Source organism: Manihot esculenta, chromosome 11 (genome assembly GCF_001659605.2).
Source record: "Manihot esculenta cultivar AM560-2 chromosome 11, M.esculenta_v8, whole genome shotgun sequence".
NCBI classification, from domain to species: domain Eukaryota; kingdom Viridiplantae; phylum Streptophyta; class Magnoliopsida; order Malpighiales; family Euphorbiaceae; genus Manihot; species Manihot esculenta.
The window spans coordinates 2,519,121-2,538,647 of record NC_035171.2 but is presented as its reverse complement, the minus strand read 5'-3'; the positions used below and the strand labels follow the sequence as shown (position 1 = coordinate 2,538,647).

At 36.3% G+C, this 19,527-nt stretch overlaps 3 protein-coding genes across 5 annotated transcripts; 1 reads left to right on the top strand and 2 right to left on the bottom strand.

Moving 5' to 3' along the window:
• Nucleotides 1-48: 48 nt before the first annotated feature.
• LOC110626819 (beta-fructofuranosidase, insoluble isoenzyme CWINV1) lies at nucleotides 49-4,113 on the top strand. 2 transcript variants are annotated; one of them, XM_021772934.2, is made up of 7 exons: nucleotides 49-432; nucleotides 553-561; nucleotides 995-1,857; nucleotides 2,075-2,233; nucleotides 2,333-2,571; nucleotides 2,672-2,762; nucleotides 3,725-4,113. In XM_021772934.2, exons 1-7 carry the CDS (start codon nucleotides 207-209, stop codon nucleotides 3,902-3,904), a joined length of 1,767 nt encoding a protein of 588 aa, XP_021628626.1. In that variant the 5' UTR covers nucleotides 49-206; the 3' UTR covers nucleotides 3,905-4,113. The 2 variants fall into 2 exon arrangements, with proteins under 2 accessions (XP_021628626.1, XP_043817973.1); XM_043962038.1 differs by having other exon boundaries at nucleotides 301-432; nucleotides 968-1,857.
• A 1,509-nt stretch (nucleotides 4,114-5,622) lies between these two features.
• Nucleotides 5,623-9,545, bottom strand: LOC110626131 (nucleosome assembly protein 1;2). Of its 2 annotated transcripts, none has more exons than XR_002489671.2 (11): nucleotides 9,299-9,545; nucleotides 8,811-8,854; nucleotides 8,423-8,518; nucleotides 7,599-7,691; nucleotides 7,333-7,420; nucleotides 7,194-7,255; nucleotides 6,926-7,110; nucleotides 6,659-6,835; nucleotides 6,542-6,585; nucleotides 6,249-6,444; nucleotides 5,623-5,988 (listed from the first exon to the last, which is right to left on the bottom strand). XR_002489671.2 is itself a non-coding variant. In XM_021771889.2 (11 exons), the coding sequence occupies exons 1-11, from the start codon at nucleotides 9,345-9,347 to the stop codon at nucleotides 5,920-5,922; spliced, it is 1,098 nt and encodes a 365-aa protein (XP_021627581.1). In that variant the 5' UTR covers nucleotides 9,348-9,541; the 3' UTR covers nucleotides 5,623-5,919. The 2 variants fall into 2 exon arrangements, 1 of the variants encoding a protein (XP_021627581.1); XM_021771889.2 differs by having other exon boundaries at nucleotides 6,664-6,835; nucleotides 9,299-9,541.
• A 697-nt stretch (nucleotides 9,546-10,242) lies between these two features.
• On the bottom strand, nucleotides 10,243-19,516 carry LOC110626175 (glyoxylate/succinic semialdehyde reductase 2, chloroplastic). Its single transcript, XM_021771947.2, has 12 exons — nucleotides 19,285-19,516; nucleotides 14,006-14,087; nucleotides 13,636-13,701; nucleotides 12,841-12,916; nucleotides 12,711-12,766; nucleotides 12,045-12,129; nucleotides 11,874-11,934; nucleotides 11,483-11,535; nucleotides 11,338-11,408; nucleotides 11,176-11,248; nucleotides 10,777-10,881; nucleotides 10,243-10,702 (listed from the first exon to the last, which is right to left on the bottom strand). The coding sequence occupies exons 1-12, from the start codon at nucleotides 19,475-19,477 to the stop codon at nucleotides 10,544-10,546; spliced, it is 1,080 nt and encodes a 359-aa protein (XP_021627639.1). The 5' UTR covers nucleotides 19,478-19,516; the 3' UTR covers nucleotides 10,243-10,543.
• Between the last annotated feature and the right edge of the window lie 11 nt (nucleotides 19,517-19,527).

Sequence of the window (19,527 nt, the reverse complement as noted above, 5' to 3'; positions counted from 1 at the left end):
AATAAATAAATAGGATGGTTACCTGATTTTGAGAACTTTTACTTCATTTTTGTTTTTCATATTTGAAAAAATGAGAAAAACTAGAAAAAATAATATTCCATGTAGACTAATCTTTTCATGCATCCACCAATTTTCTCCATTAAGATAAAAATTTATACTCTCTGCCACCAAACTCCTCTATATAAGTTCCTTGGGGAGTTGCAGACATGTCTCACTTCTCACCTTATTCAATCAAAGGAGCTATGGACATCTTCTCCATGAAGCTCTTCTTCTTCCTCTTTGCTCTCTTCTTTGGCTATGGAGTTTTTGAGCTTGAAGCTTCCCATCATATTTACCATACATTTCAAAATCTTCAAGAATCTGCGGTTTCTGCATCAAGTCAGCCTTACAGAACTAGTTACCACTTTCAACCTCCCAAGAACTGGATGAATGGTATTTTATTCTCTTCTTCTTCTTCTTCTTCTTCTTTTTTTTTTGGTTGCTGTTGTTGTATTTCTCTAACAGTTTGCTTTTGCTCTGCTGGGTTGTGAAATGGACTCATGGGGTGCACAGATCCAAATGGTGAGTTTTTTTTTTCTGTCTTTTTGTTATATATATTTTTTTATTCATCCATATAAGTTCTGAGTTCATTTAGCAGCCATTGATGACCTCATCAAGAATCCCAAAAGCTTTTTTTGTTTGGATGCTAAAGATTCTGACTTTTGATGCATTCCATGTTTTGTTTTGGCCTCTTCAGTCTTCAACTCAATCTTGTGAACAAGATAATTTAAAAAATATATATATTTTTCTTAATATTTTCTCTACTCTTCCATTGTTATATGCATTGGCTCCATTTTTTATAATTTCACTATTCTGAAGTCTTGATGCTGTGTTAGCCATATGGACAGTCAAAGACTTAAATTTGTGGATAAATATGATTTTTATAGATCAGAAGTATAAATTTAATAAAAAATCCTTCTTCAAGCAGTCTATTAATGGACGTGGCTGGTTGCAGGACCAATGATTTACAAGGGACTATACCATCTGTTCTACCAATACAATCCCAAAGGAGCTGTGTGGGGCAACATTGTATGGGGCCACTCAACTTCAAAAGATCTTGTCAATTGGACCCCACATAAGGTAGCCATCTATCCATCTCAGCCATCAGATATCAATGGCACTTGGTCTGGTTCAGCCACAATCCTCCCAGATGGCAAACCAGCCATTCTTTACACAGGAATCAACCCACTAAATCAACAAGTTCAAAACTTGGCCATACCCAAAAACCCATCAGACCCATATCTCATTGAATGGGTGAAATCACCCAACAATCCATTAATGGCACCCACCCCTGAGAACCAAATCAATGCAAGCTCATTCAGAGACCCAACCACCGCCTGGCGCGGCGTTGATGGAAGATGGAAGGTGATCGTTGGAAGCAAAATTAACCGTAAGGGATTAGCATATCTTTACAGAAGTAAAGATTTTGTCTATTGGATTAAAGCCAAACATCCTTTGCATTCTGCTAAGAACACTGGTATGTGGGAATGTGTGGATTTTTTTCCAGTATCAGCTAATAGCCCAGTCGGGGTTGAAATGTCAGTACTGGGATCAGATTTTAAGTATGTGCTTAAGGCGAGTTTGGATGATACTAAGCATGATTGTTACACGATTGGAGAATATGATCATGTGAAAGATAGATATACACCAGATGAAGGATCTGTGGAAGGTGATTCCGGTTTAAGATATGATTATGGCAAATTTTATGCTTCAAAAACTTTCTTCGACAGTGCTAAGAACAGAAGGCTCTTGTGGGGTTGGCTCAATGAATCTTCAAGTGTTAGCGATGATATCAAGAAGGGTTGGGCTGGGATTCAGGTGATCTTCTGCTGTTATATAACTACTCTGTTTTGGATTTTTTTGATCGCTTCCATTTTCATTTTTTTTAAAGAATTATATTATAGTGAGGTGAATATCGCGTACCCATTTCATCATTTAAGAATATTTTGATTAAATATTACAAATATATGCAGTTTCAATTCATGGATATTATTAGACATCAAGGTTGACTCCTTTCTTGGATTCATTCTCGTAGGCAATTCCAAGAGTTGTCTGGCTTGACAAATCAGGAAAGCAACTGGTGCAATGGCCAATCCAGGAAATTGAAAAGCTTCGTGTGAATCCAGTCCACTTGCCTAGCCAATACCTTAAGGGAGGATCTGTGGTTGAAGTCCCTGGTGTCACAGCATCACAGGCAAGTCGTTACAATTCAGAAATTGGACTTTTGCTACTTTGCTAATTATAATGTTTACCTCTTTTTTATCTATCTATTTATATGTTATTATCTCAACAGGCAGATGTGGAGATTACATTTAAGGTATCAGATTTTAGCAAAGCAGAAGTGCTGGACCCAAGTTGGACCAACCCACAATTGCTATGTAGCCGAAAGGGTGGCTCAGTTAGAGGCAGTTTAGGTCCATTTGGGTTGCTAGTTTTGGCTTCAAAAGGCATGCAAGAGTACACATCTGTTTTCTTTAGAATATTCAAAGGCCAGAACAAACATGTGGTCCTTATGTGCAGTGACCAAAGCAGGTCCTCTCTCTCTCTCTCTCTCTACTTTTCAAGCCATCAATTCTTACCTTTACATCCAAAAGTTCCTTAACCTTCTTGCTTTTACTTTTATAACTTGCAGGTCGTCGCTAAATCCAGATAATGATAAGACCATGTATGGGGCTTTTGTGGATGTGGATCCTGTCCATGAGCAATTGTCATTAAGAAGCTTGGTGAGTTGACTGTAAACATATTGAAAAATTAACTTTTCTTTTCTAAAGTCAATATTTAGCTGTCTTAGGGTGGCATGGGAAAATTACTTGGATGATAAGATCTTTGAAAATGTTGCCAATTATCCAAAACTTTCTATCCAACATCCTTCAAAATCTTATCCAATACAAGAACTCAGTTCAAAGTACATAACCTCAATACTGTAAATGTCCATAATCAATAGTTTTCTGTGGGAAAGATTGAACAAAGATATGTGAAGAAATCAAAAGGTCAGTCAATTTGGTATTGCTCATAAAGCTTCCTTATTATGTTAGGTATTAAAATGTTTTAGCAATAACAACTTCAAAACTACTAATCAACTTCTTTCAACAACATCAGAAATTGTGTTTTCAATTTAATAAAAAAAAAAAAAAAACAAGCATGCCAACCACAATACCTAATGGAGCCAAAACCTAATGGCCATGCTCTTCAAGGAGACGCAATCAGTTCAGGAGACTATTGGCTGCTACTAGTGTAATAGTTTGCCCAAAGTGATTCAAATAACATTTGGATCCATTTTTCACTTGTTCCAAAATGGTTAACCAAGTTATTTAGTAATTTTTCTGGGATATAAAAAGCTCATCAATTCTCTGTTCGTGGACAATGTGGAATTGCTAATCCTTAGCAATCAAGCTGCTGAGTGTTACAACTAGTTTCCTTTGGTGCATAGTTTCCCTGTTTCTTCCACACATTTGAACAGGCTATTCCATCCCTAGATTAGGCATATATTACTTTTATGGAGAAGCTTTAGCAGAAGGTCCAACTAATCTATGAACTTAGAATAGTAGTTTATACATTCAGAGACAAGATTTCCAAATCTATTTTGGACTGTGGATTCCTAATTCCAAAAACTTTTCATTGACCGGGTCAATTACATCCTACTAGCTTTTTGTCTTGATGTATTTGAATTTTGGTATTTTCACAGATTGATCATTCAGTAGTGGAGAGCTTTGGTGGACATGGAAAGAACTGTATATCAGCAAGAGTCTATCCCATGCTGGCCATAAATGAGGCTGCCCACTTATATGCTTTCAATAATGGAAGTGAAGCTGTAACTATCACAAGATTGAGTGCTTGGAGCATGAAGAAGGCTCACATCAACTGAAAATCTTAAACTAAGAATTTGGAAATGGAAATTAGAACTACAGGACCATGGACTGAGATACAGATAGTCAGTCATAGGATTTATAACCAGAGAACTATAATTACACAATTTGATTCTTGTTTACTACTGTACCTTTCTAATTCTTGTTTTTCTCGATAATTGTTATTTCCTCAAGATGAAATAAAAGAAGCCAGTGCATTTGCTTTTGTGATTGTTGGAGTTAATGAGATTTTGGGTAAAAAAAATATCTTCAGATTTAATGGGTTTGTTTTAAAGGAGTGGATCTCCTTATTTTCAGCTGAATATAGGTTGCTTGTTTGAGTTGTATTAGGTGAATTTGTTGACTTGTAATGGCTTTTCCTTTGATTACAAAAAGGAGGTTTTACTCTTGTAAAAGAGAGAGAAAACGCTGTTGTAAATTGAATGTGGAGAGTTGGAAAAATGGATGAGAAAGAAGAAATAAATTTCTTTGTATTACTGTTTAGTGGTAGGCCGCTGGTGGGAGCATTACTCGTGGCAGGCCGCTAGCGGTGATACTTTACACGGTAGGCCGCTTGGAGAAGCTGGTAGGCCACTGGAGAAAGGCGCTGCGGGCTGGGCTTGGTGAGTGTGGTACTGTGCAGGCGGATTGAGCTGCCAGGTGCGCTACAGTGCGAGGCACCAGAAGAGACCATCCAAGAGCTGCTGGGCTGATTTTCTCTAGTAGGCCTATGGATTTAGCAATCTATCAAGCCGTGGAATATTACAGAACTATGGGAAGCTTGTTCAAGAAGCTTTTCCAGCCTCTCCAGATCATCTCCAGAATATTTCTAAAGAAATATCTGCCAGGATGATTTTATTAATGAAGTTTAAATTTTTTTTTTCTTTCCATTTTCTCTTTGAAGCTTTAATGATGTGTTTGTTAAAGTTGGAAGTTTCAATTTTTGATCCTTGGTTTTGTTATTACAAATTTGATATTTTGTAGGTTTTGTTACTGCAAATTTGATAATTTGTTAGGTAAGTTGCATGCTTTGTTTTTTTGGTTATGTTTCTATTTTTAATTAGCTATTTTCTATTATAATTAACTATTTTTCAGTGTTAAATTTCCAATAGTGGTATCAGTTTGTTCTTTATTTCTTGACATGGTATCAAAGTTTGTTTGATTTTTAACAGTGATAGGAATTGTAAGAACTCAACATTAGGTGGAATATAAAATCTTACAAAGTTTCATATTGGAAAATTCTGGGATTTTAATTTTAAGGGACATACCGAATTACTTATGACCTTGCAGCTCTGATAGTTCAGTTTGATGGAGGAAGGTGATTATGTTATTGGCATATTCCTGAGAACTCACTTCACATAGTAATGGCTTTTTGATAATATCAGTTACATTATCAGTTATGGTAAGTCTTTGGCTAAAATTCCACATCATCTAAGGCCAGTGTCTTGAGTTCTATCCTTCAAAATAATATTAACCTTCTTAAAATCCTCTCTTTTCTCGTCATCAACTATCAAAATATTGTTCACAATATTGTCAAATTGAAGCATGCACAGATGCACTCTGTTTCTCCTCAGAGAGAAAGATGAGAAGAAGACGGCCTTCATTATGTTAAATGTCAACTTGTTTCATAAACAAAATAAAATCAAACTAAGCAAAATATACGAATATATACACGATTAGAAACTAAAATGATACTTTATATAGAATGTATGAGTTGGGGATAAAGACAGGATCCATCGAGATAAAAACGTTGATTTTTAGACCATAATAACCACCAATTGAAAACAAATACATTGGTATACTTTCTGGAGTTTAGAATATATGTAAAATTAGAATCCAAAGGTTTGATGCCCAATATAGATGGTAGGACTAAAACAATAAACATTGTAAAAGAAAAAAATTATCAAACCTATGCACATAATGCAAGAAAGAAAGAAAGAGAGGAGGGGGGAAAAGCACCAAAACTTTCATCGACTCGGCCACTTCTGATACTGCACTGCCACTGTCCAATCACAGTTTGCTTCAAAACTTATTACTACTGTTGCTTGCATTCTGGAGCACGAGCACTTTGCTGACTTACCCTAGTTCTTACCCCTGCACCCTTCTGTGATTCAAGAACCATAATATCCAAATTATAATTCACAAATGAGACTTCAAATCTTCATATAGAGAACAAACATGCTATATCAACTCAGCTTATGTCCACTAGATAACGCAACAACATAAATATGAAATGGCAGAGTAATTATGCAATGGCAGTGTAATAAATTAGCAACCTCAAAAACTTGCAACTCTATCTAAACTTCAAATGCAAAAAGGGAAATGCAGAAAAGCAAAAATCTTATAGATGTTTATACTTCCTACCTTCTTCCTGCCCCTTTTTCTTTCTTCATCAACCTCCTCATCCTCATCATTCTCATCTTCATCTTCTTCGTCGTCGTCACCATCGTCGTCGTCGTCATCATCATCATCGTCATCATCTACATTTGATTCATCATCAACAGCCTCCCCCGTAAACCATGATACAGCGTGAGGAATAACTTTGTCCCGAATGGTAGTACTACACAACAAGACCATCAAAACTTATTCCAATAAACAATAATGAAAATACAAACACAATACTATTCAACTGGATTCACAATGAAATTGGTACTTACCCAACATTGTAATCTTGTTCCATTCTATCACGGATGTCCTCAACCTGTCAATACTTACGTTAAATAGATTAAGAATACTTATATATCATCAATATCATTGATATTAAGGAAGCAAACCTTACAGCATCATCATCCAGGTCATCATCTTCCTTATTAGGAGTGTTAAAGAAATTGAAGAAACTAGCACAATTCGCAATTTTGGTGATGGGTTTGACATTATTTGATCCCTTTCTTGGTTTCTTCTTCAGGACTTTCTTTGTTAAGCATTTTCCAGGATACCATTCAATCTCGGTCCTATGACACCCTACCATAATAAGAAAATTGAACCAGAAAAGGGGGGGGGGGGGAGAATGAAAAATTTTCATACACTATTCTCACTATTACCCAATTGTTTTCTCCAAAATAGGATCATCATCATCAATCATATGATAAGTCTTTGTCAGGACAGAATTTTTGAAGTAAGGATTACTGTCAAAGTAAAACTCCAGCTTAAAACCTTCAGGATTATCAATTCTATGCCATTTGATATCTTTAAGAAACTTTAGAGCCCCTTCATCCCGTTCTGTTATCTATAATAAGAAGCAGAAAATCATTTTATCACGATCAGGTCAAAAGAGCAGAAAAACTACAGTGCCTTACATCATCCCATTACCTCCTCACCCACTACGTCATTAGTTTCCATTGCAGTGAGCCAGAACTCAGGCACTCCTTTCTCTGCATAAAAAATGCATTTATGTAGCAAGTGGAAGAAAAATGAGTTGCCATCAAACATCTTTGCTAAAAAAGGATACCTTCTGTAGCTTTATCCCCCTCTTGGTTTGTTGCAACTTCATCTATAACTCCTTCAACATCTTCTATACCATTCACAATCTCATATCTCTATGAGTGCCCAGCAACAAAATAAATCACAAAAGGGAGAAATTGTTGAACCTTGTCACCGCATGACAATTTTGATAATATGCTAAGCACACTAAAGAACTTTTAAAATGGAAAAGCAAAAGAAACTGTAATATTGGGATCCACTATCTAATATGCAAAAGTACTGCAAGGCAATTACCTTTGTGTAGAGTGGTTCATAAAGTTTCTGGTATTTAGCTTCTAATGCCCTTCTCTCCTCTTTAAACTTTGATTCCAGCTCAGCATGTTGGCTCTGAAAATTTGATATGCACAGTTACTCTTTATACACATATCATAGCAAATAGAAGATAAGTCAGCAAGTTGATGTGTTATACTAAAAATCTAAAGTACCCAAACAGCCACCAAACTTTTCCTTATCTTTTTCTCCCCTCTCTCACTCTAATCAACGCAATTTCAACCCCTACTTTAAACTTCGCTTCTTCTTCGGATCTGAAGGCAAAAACTTGCCAATTACTAGAAATTTGCCCGCCATAAAAGTATTTATTTTTTATATGACATGAAATCACTATTCATTTCCTATAGTCCGGCACAAAAGCTGCATTGTCATCATAGGACTCCTGAAAAGCTTGCAATTGGCATTAATTTCATGGTATGCAGACGACTTACATTTTGAAAGTTAATCATTCAAGAGCAAGGCGGAAAATTTGTAAACCTAAAACTACCTCCTTTTTTTCCATTGGGTTGGAAAGAAAATAACAACATGCAGTGACCTCACCACCCTCTCCCCCCCCCCCCCCCCCCCCCCCAACCAAATACAACTTAAGGCTTAAGCTATTTCTAACTATATTCTTAAACCTCAGTTGAAGAAGCCCTTAATGAAGTGCATGACAGTATACAATTCATTAATCAATTAATGGAAAAATAATGAAAATAAATAGAAGAAATAAATCACGACAACAATAGATAGCCATGAAAAAAAATAAAAAAGTAATGCATAATAGAGTTAGAAAAGTAAAAGAAAACCTGAATCTCTATTAGAAACTCAACGCGCTTCCTGACAATGGGTGACAGTGAATCAAGAATATTCGAGTGTTGTCCAGCTAAGCTTTGAAGTTTATTCTGAAAAACACCCAAATACTGTAATCAGAGTAAGGAATATGGGAAAACAAGCATCCTTTTGTGCAAGATTTTCTTTCATTATTATTATTATTTTGAAAAATGGGCCCGTTGGTACAAAGGAATTATTATAACTGATCCATGTGGTACATGGTACTTCCATTCAGAACATTACTTATCACAAAGATTCAAAGAATCCCATTGTCAACATTCTTCCAACTTTCAGACAATGAATACTATTCTGTAGTGCAACATCAACAGCTTTACTATGGCATAAGTTGCCCCGATTACTTGCCTTGAGAGCATTAACAAGGTCAGCGCGATCCAAAGCACTAAGAGCTGAACACAACAATACACAAAAAAATGAGTTACCCATAAAAGAATATCAATAAGACAACCTGCCATAACTCTACACTATGAAAAAAACACACACATAAAAGAACAGAGACATATGTACACACAATTATAAATTCAAAAACGAGAACGACACTTAATAGGTAGAGATAAATAAAGGGATCGTGATTTGCTTGATTTCAACGACAGCTACAAAGAACCAAGATATAGATTTTAAAATCACTTTCGATTAGATAACACTGCACTGAGAACTCCAGATTAACAGATTGTTTATGTTCTCAAAATAGAAGAGCAATAAATAGGATTAAGCCAACATCCGCAAAAGCTAATAATAACGTTAATGACGTAAAAGAATTTAAATAAATATATATATACATATGTTTCCTTGGGAAGGAGAAGGTGGGGTGGAGGAGGTTTAGGAGGGATTACCGGCAGCGGCGGCAGGGAGGTTAAATGCATCCTTCTCGTCGTTACTCATTGTTAGTGGATTCGGAAGGCTGTTTGGGGAAGCGAGAAAATGGAACGGCCCTACAGATAAAAACGAGAGTGGAGATCCTAGAAAACGAGGGAAAATGCGGAGTGAGATGCGAGCGCGCGTTTTGATTTTATTTTATTTTATTTTATTTCTCTTTCTTCTCTTCCCTCTCTGTTAGAAACAACTTTGCGGTGTTATCGCTCCCCAAGCGCGGTTTCATTCCGGTAGATTGGACCGCCCAATACCGGTTTTGCAGTCAGTAATCCAGTGCAATCAATTTAATTAATTAATTTAAACAACAATTTAATTAATTAGTTAATTACTTATAATTTTTTATAATTTAAAATCATGTCTCTCTAATTATAATCATGTTGATGTTGTAAAAATAATTTATTTAAATGAGTTAAAGAAAAAAAATAAAAAATTATAAAATTTTTATAGTATTTATATTATAAAAAAAAATCAAATGAATAAAATGCACAAAGAAGATTTTTTAATTAAATTTTAAAAAATTTAAGTTTAACTCTTTAAAAAATTTATTCATGTTAAATCTGAATATAATATTAATAATCTCACATTTAACTTAAAAAAATAAATTGAAATAAATTAAATATTTATTAAACTGAAATCGAATATATCACGAATAATTTATTTATTTATTACTTTAATCATAATGATATTTATTTTTAAAATTATGTTAAGAAAATATTTTTTTCAAATATATTGATATAAATAAAACTATTTTATAGTTCAACTTAATATATATTAATAATAAAAACTCCATTTCAATAAATATTTTTTATTATTTTATACAATTTATGTTAAAGAAAAACATTTTCTTCCTTGCACTATTTTATATGGTGTATCTTTACGAGTAGTTTTAAGCACAGTTAAGAAGTTAATTCAATACTTATTCCTTTTTTTTCTCATATCTAATTGATTCGGATTGAAATTCGAACTCGAAAACTTTCGGTCCCGGAGACGACACTACCGTACATAGTACTTGTGGTGTTTACAAGTGCATCAGCAAGATTATTAAAATAACCATTTTGTCTAAACTTCTAGGCAACAAGGATTACTGAAAATGGGAAATGAGAGTTGGAGTTTGATATTGATGGGAAGAAAACAATCTGGAACATGATCACTGTATCCTGAAAATCATTTTACTCAAGCTGACAAGAAGTTTGTTCTCCATCTGCTCAGGACTGCAATTTCGCTTTCAATGCTTCTATCACTGCAGAAAAATCGCTATCACTAAGGCCATGACTTTTAGCTACCTTGTAAAGTTCATTTGCAGCTGCAGCTATTGGAGTTGGCTGTGAAACAGATTCTGCTAATGCCAGAGCAAGTCTCAGGTCCTGAAATCATCAACCTTACTGTGAGATGAAAGCATTTATTTAAATGATGCAGGTGTTTTAGATCAATTACGAACCTTCTGCTGATGCTTCAAGGGGAAAGCAGTAGGGTATGCAGATTTGATCATAGATGGACCTTTCAAGGAGTACATTGGTGCACTAATGGCTCCCTGTGACACTACCTGCAGTACCATCAATATATCTTTCAAAACCAAGTTTCATCTGAGATTTGGAAAAGGGAAATTACTTCACTGAGATGACTATGGAACTAAGGAAAAGGGCGTGTGCCGTAACCAAAGGGATGAAAAAAATTTTCGTGCACATAACTCTAAGAGCAGGAAAATAAATGAAGTATTTTGATTAGCTGTATCCCACAACACAAAGCAAGAGGAACTACCCAATCAATTTACTTGGAATTTTGTGAAATTCACGCAAAAGATGCCGATCCAATAAGATATAATTTGGTTTAGTAATACCTCAACCAGAACATTCGGGTCCAGTCCTACTTTCTCGCCGAGAAGCAATCCTTCAGAAAAAGTTGCCATCATACTGTAAATTGTTGACAACATCAGGTGTCACAATCTCAATGAGCACAACCAGAAAATAAAGTAACGGATAGGATAGAGTGTCTTTAGAACCTTCCCATGATCATGTTGACAACAAGTTTCATAGCGGCCCCATTTCCAACGTCCCCAAGATAAAATCTCGACTGGATGAAATCACAAATCTATGTAAAATGGCAGCGGTAATTATATTCCTGGGTAGTAAAGAAAAGAAATATACCTTCCCCATGATGTCTAAGTATGGAGCCACTGTTTCATACAGAGATTTGTCACCTGAAAGATGGCACTTATGCTTCAGTTTTTGCTAGGCTATCACCATGTAATTGAACACAGGTTACATTATGATTAGCACCAGAAGAAAACAGAACAGCAGAAAATGCTTGAAATTAAGACATTGAAAACATTGTTAATTTGGAAAAAAATTATGTAGTTTCAACCACAAGGGCACTGGTTTCTCTTAAGAGTAGCCACTCTACGCAAAAACGTTGGTGGGTTGGAGGTAGGACCATCTCTACATTCTCCCTTTCAAGTTCTCACATTGACAGGACCATAAATATGTAAAGGCCCAACAGGTTTCAACATATTATATCATATGAAACATTACCACTTACCTGCTGTAAGAAATATAAGTTGTCCATCTTCTGCTGGTTTTTTAGAGCCAGAAACAGGAGCCTAAGAAGGGAAAACACATGAACTTTAGAGAGCATACCTTCAAATGCCATTGTCATGTGATTTTAATGAATGGATTAAGTATTTCAGTTACAATAATATGATGTCTTCACCTCCAAAAATGATGCCTCAGTGGCTTTAACATGTCCATTAATCAATTTAGAAGTGTCACCATCAACGGTTGAAACATCCACATACCTGCCAATGTTGTAAAGATACAACTTAGGAAGGCCAAGCAAACAACTTGGAAAAGGCAACTAATAGCAGAGAAACAGGTCTGTCAGCCTTAACCTATACTATATGATGCTATTCCATGAGGCAAATTAGCAATTCCCTCTAATAAAACCTACTGCCTATTGATGGAACATAGAAACCAAAGTCATTGTCATTCTGCAAGTGGATCAGCTAGCACACAAGTGTTTATTCCTTGAAATGATTTGTGAATAAACTATGCTTATATGCATCTAATAAAAAGGAATCTGCAAGGTCAGAGAATTTGATATTATGAAGGATCTTCCTTGCAAAGGATAGAAAAAAGAGCATATCTTGAACACCGGTTCAAAGGAATATAAAGCTTGCAACATGTAACTTTTGACTTTTCTGTGAAGAAGTGGCCAGTGCCTTTTTCTTGGAATTAAAGTATTAAACACTGGCAGCAACTTGCAAATTGCAAGATTAACAACTTAGTCAACAATCTGCACAAAATGTTCTGGTGCAATGCTAATAGCAAATTATCAGAAGAACACAGAAATATCATCATGAGGGAAAACACAAAATACCCTTTTCCTGGGCCCAAACCACTTGCTGCTCCATGCTTTCCACATGCAACCTCCAGCTAAAATAATGCAGCAATAAGTTATTGTGCATAAGAGATTTAGAAGCAGGCAGCTAAAATGAAAACATACGCACTGCACTTTCAGGATCAGCAAGCATGGCAAATGTAACATCACAAGCAGCAGCTACTTCTTCAGGCGAAGGTTTATATCTGCATTAGAGAGAAAACTATCCATGAGAGATTCTTGCAAAAGCATGCATGAGGATCTTTAAGGCATCTGTTTTGAAAGGTTGAGAATAAAGCCAAAGGGCAGTGGACCAAGAAAACTGTAAACACGTCAAGTGCATAACCTTGCTAAATTTTCTGCAAACAAGAAAGGAAAATAATAACAGTTTTAGATGTGCATCTTGTAATTTGTACCAAGGTTATGTTGTTCATTTTTTGGTTTCTAGAGACTAAGAAAATTGATGACATGATACTCATACAAAATCCTAATCTTCTCTTGAGAATCAACAATATTGATGAAGGGGCTTAAGGCCCATAGTTTTAATACAAGCACACTTACACATACATTTAGTACAGCAATGGAAATGGAAATTTGTGCACGAGATTTTAAGCCATAACAGTAGCATAAAAAAAAAGAAAAAAGGAAATTGAGCTTCCTCCAAAGGGTTAATTTATAGTCACTTTAGATGAACAAAAACATATATGAGCATGAGGATAGGCATGTATATCCAGTATATCCAATATATCCCCAATTTCAGTATAACATTTGCTGCTGTGACAAATCTGGTTTGTTTACTACTGGAAATATTCACCTCCATAGATTACTGTCAACAAGACTCAGGATTTCGAAGAACCATAGCATGTTCAAAGATCAGAGAGAGAGAGAGAGAGAGAGTATAGTAGCCTGTATATTAGGTACTTACTGTGCACCTAAGCTGATGAGAGGATCACATTTGCTCTTGGTTCTGTTCCAAACAGTCACATCGCAACTACAGGATGCAAAATCTATGGTTAAATTCCGGATGGTAAATATTGACTGTAATACATCTCAATGAACAGTTAATTATTCTTTTACTTCTTTTCAGTCTTAGGCAATGCATTTCAACCAAGAAGAATCACTAAACCTTGATCCCTTTAAATCAATGTAGCAATATAGCATGAAGGAGAAATCTGAGTTTTTAATACTTTGATCAAAAGTTTTTATAGACAAACCATTATCAACAAAAGGCAGCATTTTGTTTTTCAATATGACAAATATGCTGAAAGATCAATCGTTGATGATGGATATCGTACCCTGCTTTTATGAGATTTTGTGCCATTGGAGAACCCATAATTCCCATACCTAGAAAGCCAACACGTATGGATGATCCATCACCTGCGAATTCACAACATTCAGTTGAGTCAGATAATACAACCACCACACAGTATATGCATGAAAGATGGCTTAGGACACTGCTGAATAATTAGACATAGAACAATTATATCTATTTGTTTATATTTAAATATGAATTAAAGAAAATAATGTTTCAATCGTCTATTCTAACTATATAACTGTTATAAGTTGCTTAATCTTAGGGATTGTATAATCATAGGCTTGATTTTCCTTACAGTTTAGATATTGTCTCTCATGTATAAATAGATTGTAATCTCTATTGTGAGATAATAACAATTATTATATTTCTACATGGTATCAGAGCCTTTCTCGTAGAGATTTAATTTTTTTTCTCTCTCTCGTCAAGTTTTAAAATTTTTTTTGGAGACTTAGGACTCTGTTCATTTGGGTTACCCATAAAGGATAACATTTGGATCTCACCGTCGTTAGACTCGCCACACTGTCCCCTTGTTAGATCTGAAGTTTGTTTGCCGTTTGGGTGTTGGGTGGAGGTGTTTTAGGTACTATTCATATTCGGGCACTGTTCACGTGGTACTGTTCACGCCAGGTACTGTTTTCTGATTCTGTGTTTCTTTTGTTGCTATCGTTTTGGGTTGGTTGTCCTTATTGCTGAAGTTAAAACCACCACTGTAACTGATATGATTCCTATGATGACTAAAATCACAGAACACAAATTGAATGGGAATTTTGATATCTGCAGATGAGTATGCATAATTCATCCAATACCAGGCATCTCTAAAATCCTCTAATTCCTCCTCTATCACTGCAATTGCCGAGTCAGGTAACTCTACTGCATGTCTTGTGTCTTCATCCTCCAAATGGGTTATTGATTCTGGTGCTACCGATCATATGTCAGGTAATTCTACCCTTTTGTCCAATCTTGAGTCTCATACATCGCCTTCTTATGTTACTCTTGTTGATGGCACTAAATCTTCTGTCATGGGTTCTGGTATTCTCTGTGTTATGTCTTCCTAAGTTCGCATTTAATTTGCTTTCCATGAGTAAACTCACTCGTGCATTGAATTGTTGTGTCTCATTATTTCCTGATCACTGTGTTTTTCAGGATCTTTCGACGAAGCAGATTATTGGTAGAGGGAGTGAGTCAGAGGGTCTTTACGTCTTGGATCAGCAACTATCTCGATCTCCTCGATCTCTGGTATGCTCCACGCGTTTAACACCTTTTGATGTTCATTGTCGTTTGGGGCATCCTTCTCTCTCGGCTTTGAAAAAGTTATACCCATAGTTTCATTCTTTGTCTATTTTAGATTGTGAGTCTTGTCAATTTGCCAAACATCATCATTTACCTACATTGTCTCGAGTCAATAAACGGGTTTCGTCCCCCTTTGAGTTAGTCCATTCAGATGTTTGAGGTCCTTGTCCTATTGTGTCTAAGTCTGGCTTTAAGTATTTTGTTACTTTTGTTGATGATTTCTCTCGTACTACTTGGTTATTTTTAATGAAGAGTCGTTCAGAATTATTTTCTATTTTTTGTGCATTTTATGCTGAAATCCAAACCCAATTCAATACTTCCATCCGTATATTGCAAAGTGATAATGCTAAAGAATATCTCTCTGGGGAATTTCAATCTTATTTGTTACAAAAAGAGATTCTTCATCAGTCCTCTTGTGTTGCCACTCCTTCACAAAATGGAGTTGCTGAAAGAAAAAATCGACATCTTCTTGAACTAGCCAGAGCCCTCTTATTCCAAATGAAGGTACCTAAATGTTTTTGGGCTGATGCTGTATCCACTGCTTGTTTTTTGATCAATCGCATGCCTTCCTCCATCCTTCATGGTAATATCCCTTATAACATTTTGTTTCCCACTAAATCTTTGTTTCCTATTGAGCCACGTATCTTTGGTTGTACTTGTTTTGTTCGTGATGTTCATCCACAGGTTACTAAATTGGATCCCAAATCACTCAAATGTGTCTTCCTTGGCTACTCTCGATGTCAGAAAGGGTATCGCTGTTTTTCTCCTGATCTGAATCGGTATCTTGTGTCTGCGGATGTAACATTCTTTGAGTCCATTCCGTTTTTTCCGCCATCATTTGTTTATAACACCCAAGAGGAGGAAGATGACCTCTTGTTATACACTGTTCGCTCTCTGTCTCCTCAGACTATTCCTACACCTTTCGCTCATGTGCCAGGTCGCCCTCCCATCTTTCATGTGTATTCCAGACGCTTAGAGGACTCTGACTCCGTTCCACTACCCGCTTCTTCGTCGACCGATCCTGCTCCCACTGATCCTTCACTGTCTGATTTGGATTTGCCCATTGCTCTTCGCAAAGGTAAACGTACTTGCACTTATCCTATTTCATCTTGTGTCTCTTATGATCAATTATCCTCCTCTTTTCGTTGTTTTGTCACTGCTTTAGATTCTATTTCAATTCCCAAAATTGTTATTGAGGTTTTGTCCCATCCTGGTTGGCGTGCTGCAATGGAAGAGGAAATGATGGCTCTTGACACTAATGGTACTTGGAAGTTGATGTCCTTGCCCCCAGGAAAGCGGGCTATTGGGTGCAAATGGGTGTTTGCAGTGAAAGTAAACCCTGATGGATCTATTGCTCACCTCAAGGCCCGTTTAGTGGCCAAAAGTTATGCACAAACTTATGGAGTTGACTATTCTGATACATTCTCCCCAGTTACCAAGCTCGCATCTGTCCGATTGTTTATTTCCTTGGCGGCTACTCATGATTGGCCTTTGCATCAATTGGATATTAAAAATGCTTTTTTTCATGGTGATCTTCAGGAGGAGGTTTATATTGAGCAACCACCTGGTTTTGTTGCTCAGGGGAGTCAGGTAAGGTTTGTAAACTTCGAAAATCCCTTTATGGCTTGAAACAGAGTCCTCAGGCATGGTTTGGCAGGTTTAGTGAGGTGGTCCAACAGTTTGGAATGAAGATGAGTAAGTGTGATCACTCAGTGTTTTATAAAAATTCTGATAATGGAGTAATTCTGCTTATAGTATATGTGGATGATATCATTATTACAGGAAGTGATATTACTGGCATCACATCCCTAAAAGAATTTCTTAAAATACAGATTCATACAAAGGATCTGGGTTCCTTGAAATATTTCTTGGGAATCGAAGTTATGCGGTGTAAGAAAGGCATCTTCTTATCTCAAAGAAAATATGTTCTTGATTTGTTGGCAGAAACAGGAAAATTTGGTGCTAAGCTTTGTAGTGCCCCAATAACCCCTAACCTTCAACTTATCACAAAAGGCAATGAGCCATTTGCAGATCCTGGAAGGTATAGAAGATTAGTTGGCAAGCTGAATTATTTGACGGTGACTCGTCCTGATATTGCATATTCAGTGGCTTGAAACAGAGTCCTCGGGCATGGTTTGGCAGGTTTAGTGAGGTGGTCCAACAGTTTGGAATGAAGATGAGTAAGTTTGATCACTCAGTATTTTATAAAAATTTTGATAATGGAGTAATTCTGCTTATAGTATATGTGGAGATATCATTATTACAGGAAGTGAAATTACTGGCATCACATCCCTAAAAGAATTTTTTAAAACACAGCTTCATACAAAGGATTCGGGTTCCTTGAAATATTTCTTGGGAATCGAAGTTATGCGGTGTAAGAAAGGCATCTTCTTATCTCAAAGAAAATATGTTCTTGATTTGTTGGCAGAAACAGGAAAATTGGGTGCTAAGCCTTGTAGTGCCCCAATAACCCCTAACCTTCAACTTACCACAGAAGGCAGTGAGCCATTTGCAGATCCTGGAAGGTATAGAAGATTAGTTGGCAAGCTGAATTATTTGACGGTGACTCGTCCTGATATTGCATATTCAGTGAGTGTGGTAAGTCAGTTTATGTCTTCTCCTACTGTTGCCCAGTGGAATGCTCTGGGACAGATTCTTTGTTACCTTAAAGGGGCCCCAAGGCGAGGCCTATTCTACGGTAACTATGGGCACTCAAATATTGAATGCTTTTCTGATGCTGATTGGGCATGCTCGAAAGTTGATAGGAGGTCAACTACTGGGTATTGTGTTTTTGTGGGAGGTAACTTGGTCTCATGGAAAAGTAAGAAGCAAAATGTGGTCTCCCGTTCTAGTGTTGAATCTGAATATCGAGCCATGGCACAAGCCGTTTGTGAAATCTTGTGGGTACGTCAACTGTTGGAAGAAGTTGGGTTCACAAATTCGGTGCCTGCTAAGTTGTGGTGTGATAATCAAGCAGCTATCCACATTGCCTCCAACCCAGTATTTCACGAGAGGACTAAACACATCGAGATTGATTGTCATTTTATTCGTGAAAAGGTCCAACAAAAGATAATATCAATAGGATATATCCGAACTGGAGAACAATTAGGAGATATTTTCACTAAAGCTCTGAATGGGACTCGAGTTGATTATATATGTAACAAGTTGGGCATGATTAACATTTATGATCCAACTTGAGGGGGAATGTTATAAGTTATAGAAAGTAAATATGTTAATATAGGAAGTAAATATTGATAGATGGGTCAGTTGCTTAATCTTAGGGATTGTATAATCATAGGCTTGATTTTCCTTCCTATTTAGATACTGTCTCTCATGTATAAATAGATTGTAATCTCTATTGTGAGATAATAACAATTATTATATTTCTACAATAACTGTAGTACAATTATCTGTAAAATGATCAGAGGGGACCTAAACAGCCTCCAAGCTGATTAAACTCCTGAATTCTTAGCAGATGAATACCACTAGCTCTCAGAAAAACAGTTGTCATTGCTATGACGGCTGCAGAATTACCATAAAAGCATACAACTAAAGCTGCCACACTCCACCATCCAGCATTCCAGCTTGAAGATTATACATAATGTCATATTTTTCATAATCAATGCTCAAGAGTTGTTCCTTTCCTATTTGCTATGCATCAATTACTGGACTGTTACTGCTCTAGTGGAATTCATTATGCTCATACGAGCGAGAAGGCAAAAGTATTGATAACTACAAATTTTGCAATTAATCCATAGAATTCTGCAGCGCATATGCATTATCCAAATCCAAAATCACAATGCGTTTGTCACCATAAAACTATTTTAATTCTAAAACCAATGTACAGTCTCAATTCAAAATTCAAAATTGTTAAATTACAAATGATAAAGGTTGATTTAAGGAAAAAGGCAAAGCAAGAAAGAATGCCATCAAATAACCGAAACCACAAAAGATAGAGCAAGAAGTCACCTTTAAGCGGAGCACTGGATGCTTGGGCGGAGAAAGCTTTAAAACAAAGAGGAAAAGGTTGTCTTGAGGGGAAAGAAGAAAAGGGTCTTGCTCCAAAATGGCTGGGAAGTTTAGGGCAAAAGCTTGAGCACATGACCATGGCAGTTGATGATAGCAATTGATGACTGTTATTGGTCTTGAACAACAATGTCATGGCCCGTCCTCAGTTTAGGCCTGGAGATTCAGTGGCTCTGACTAGTGCTC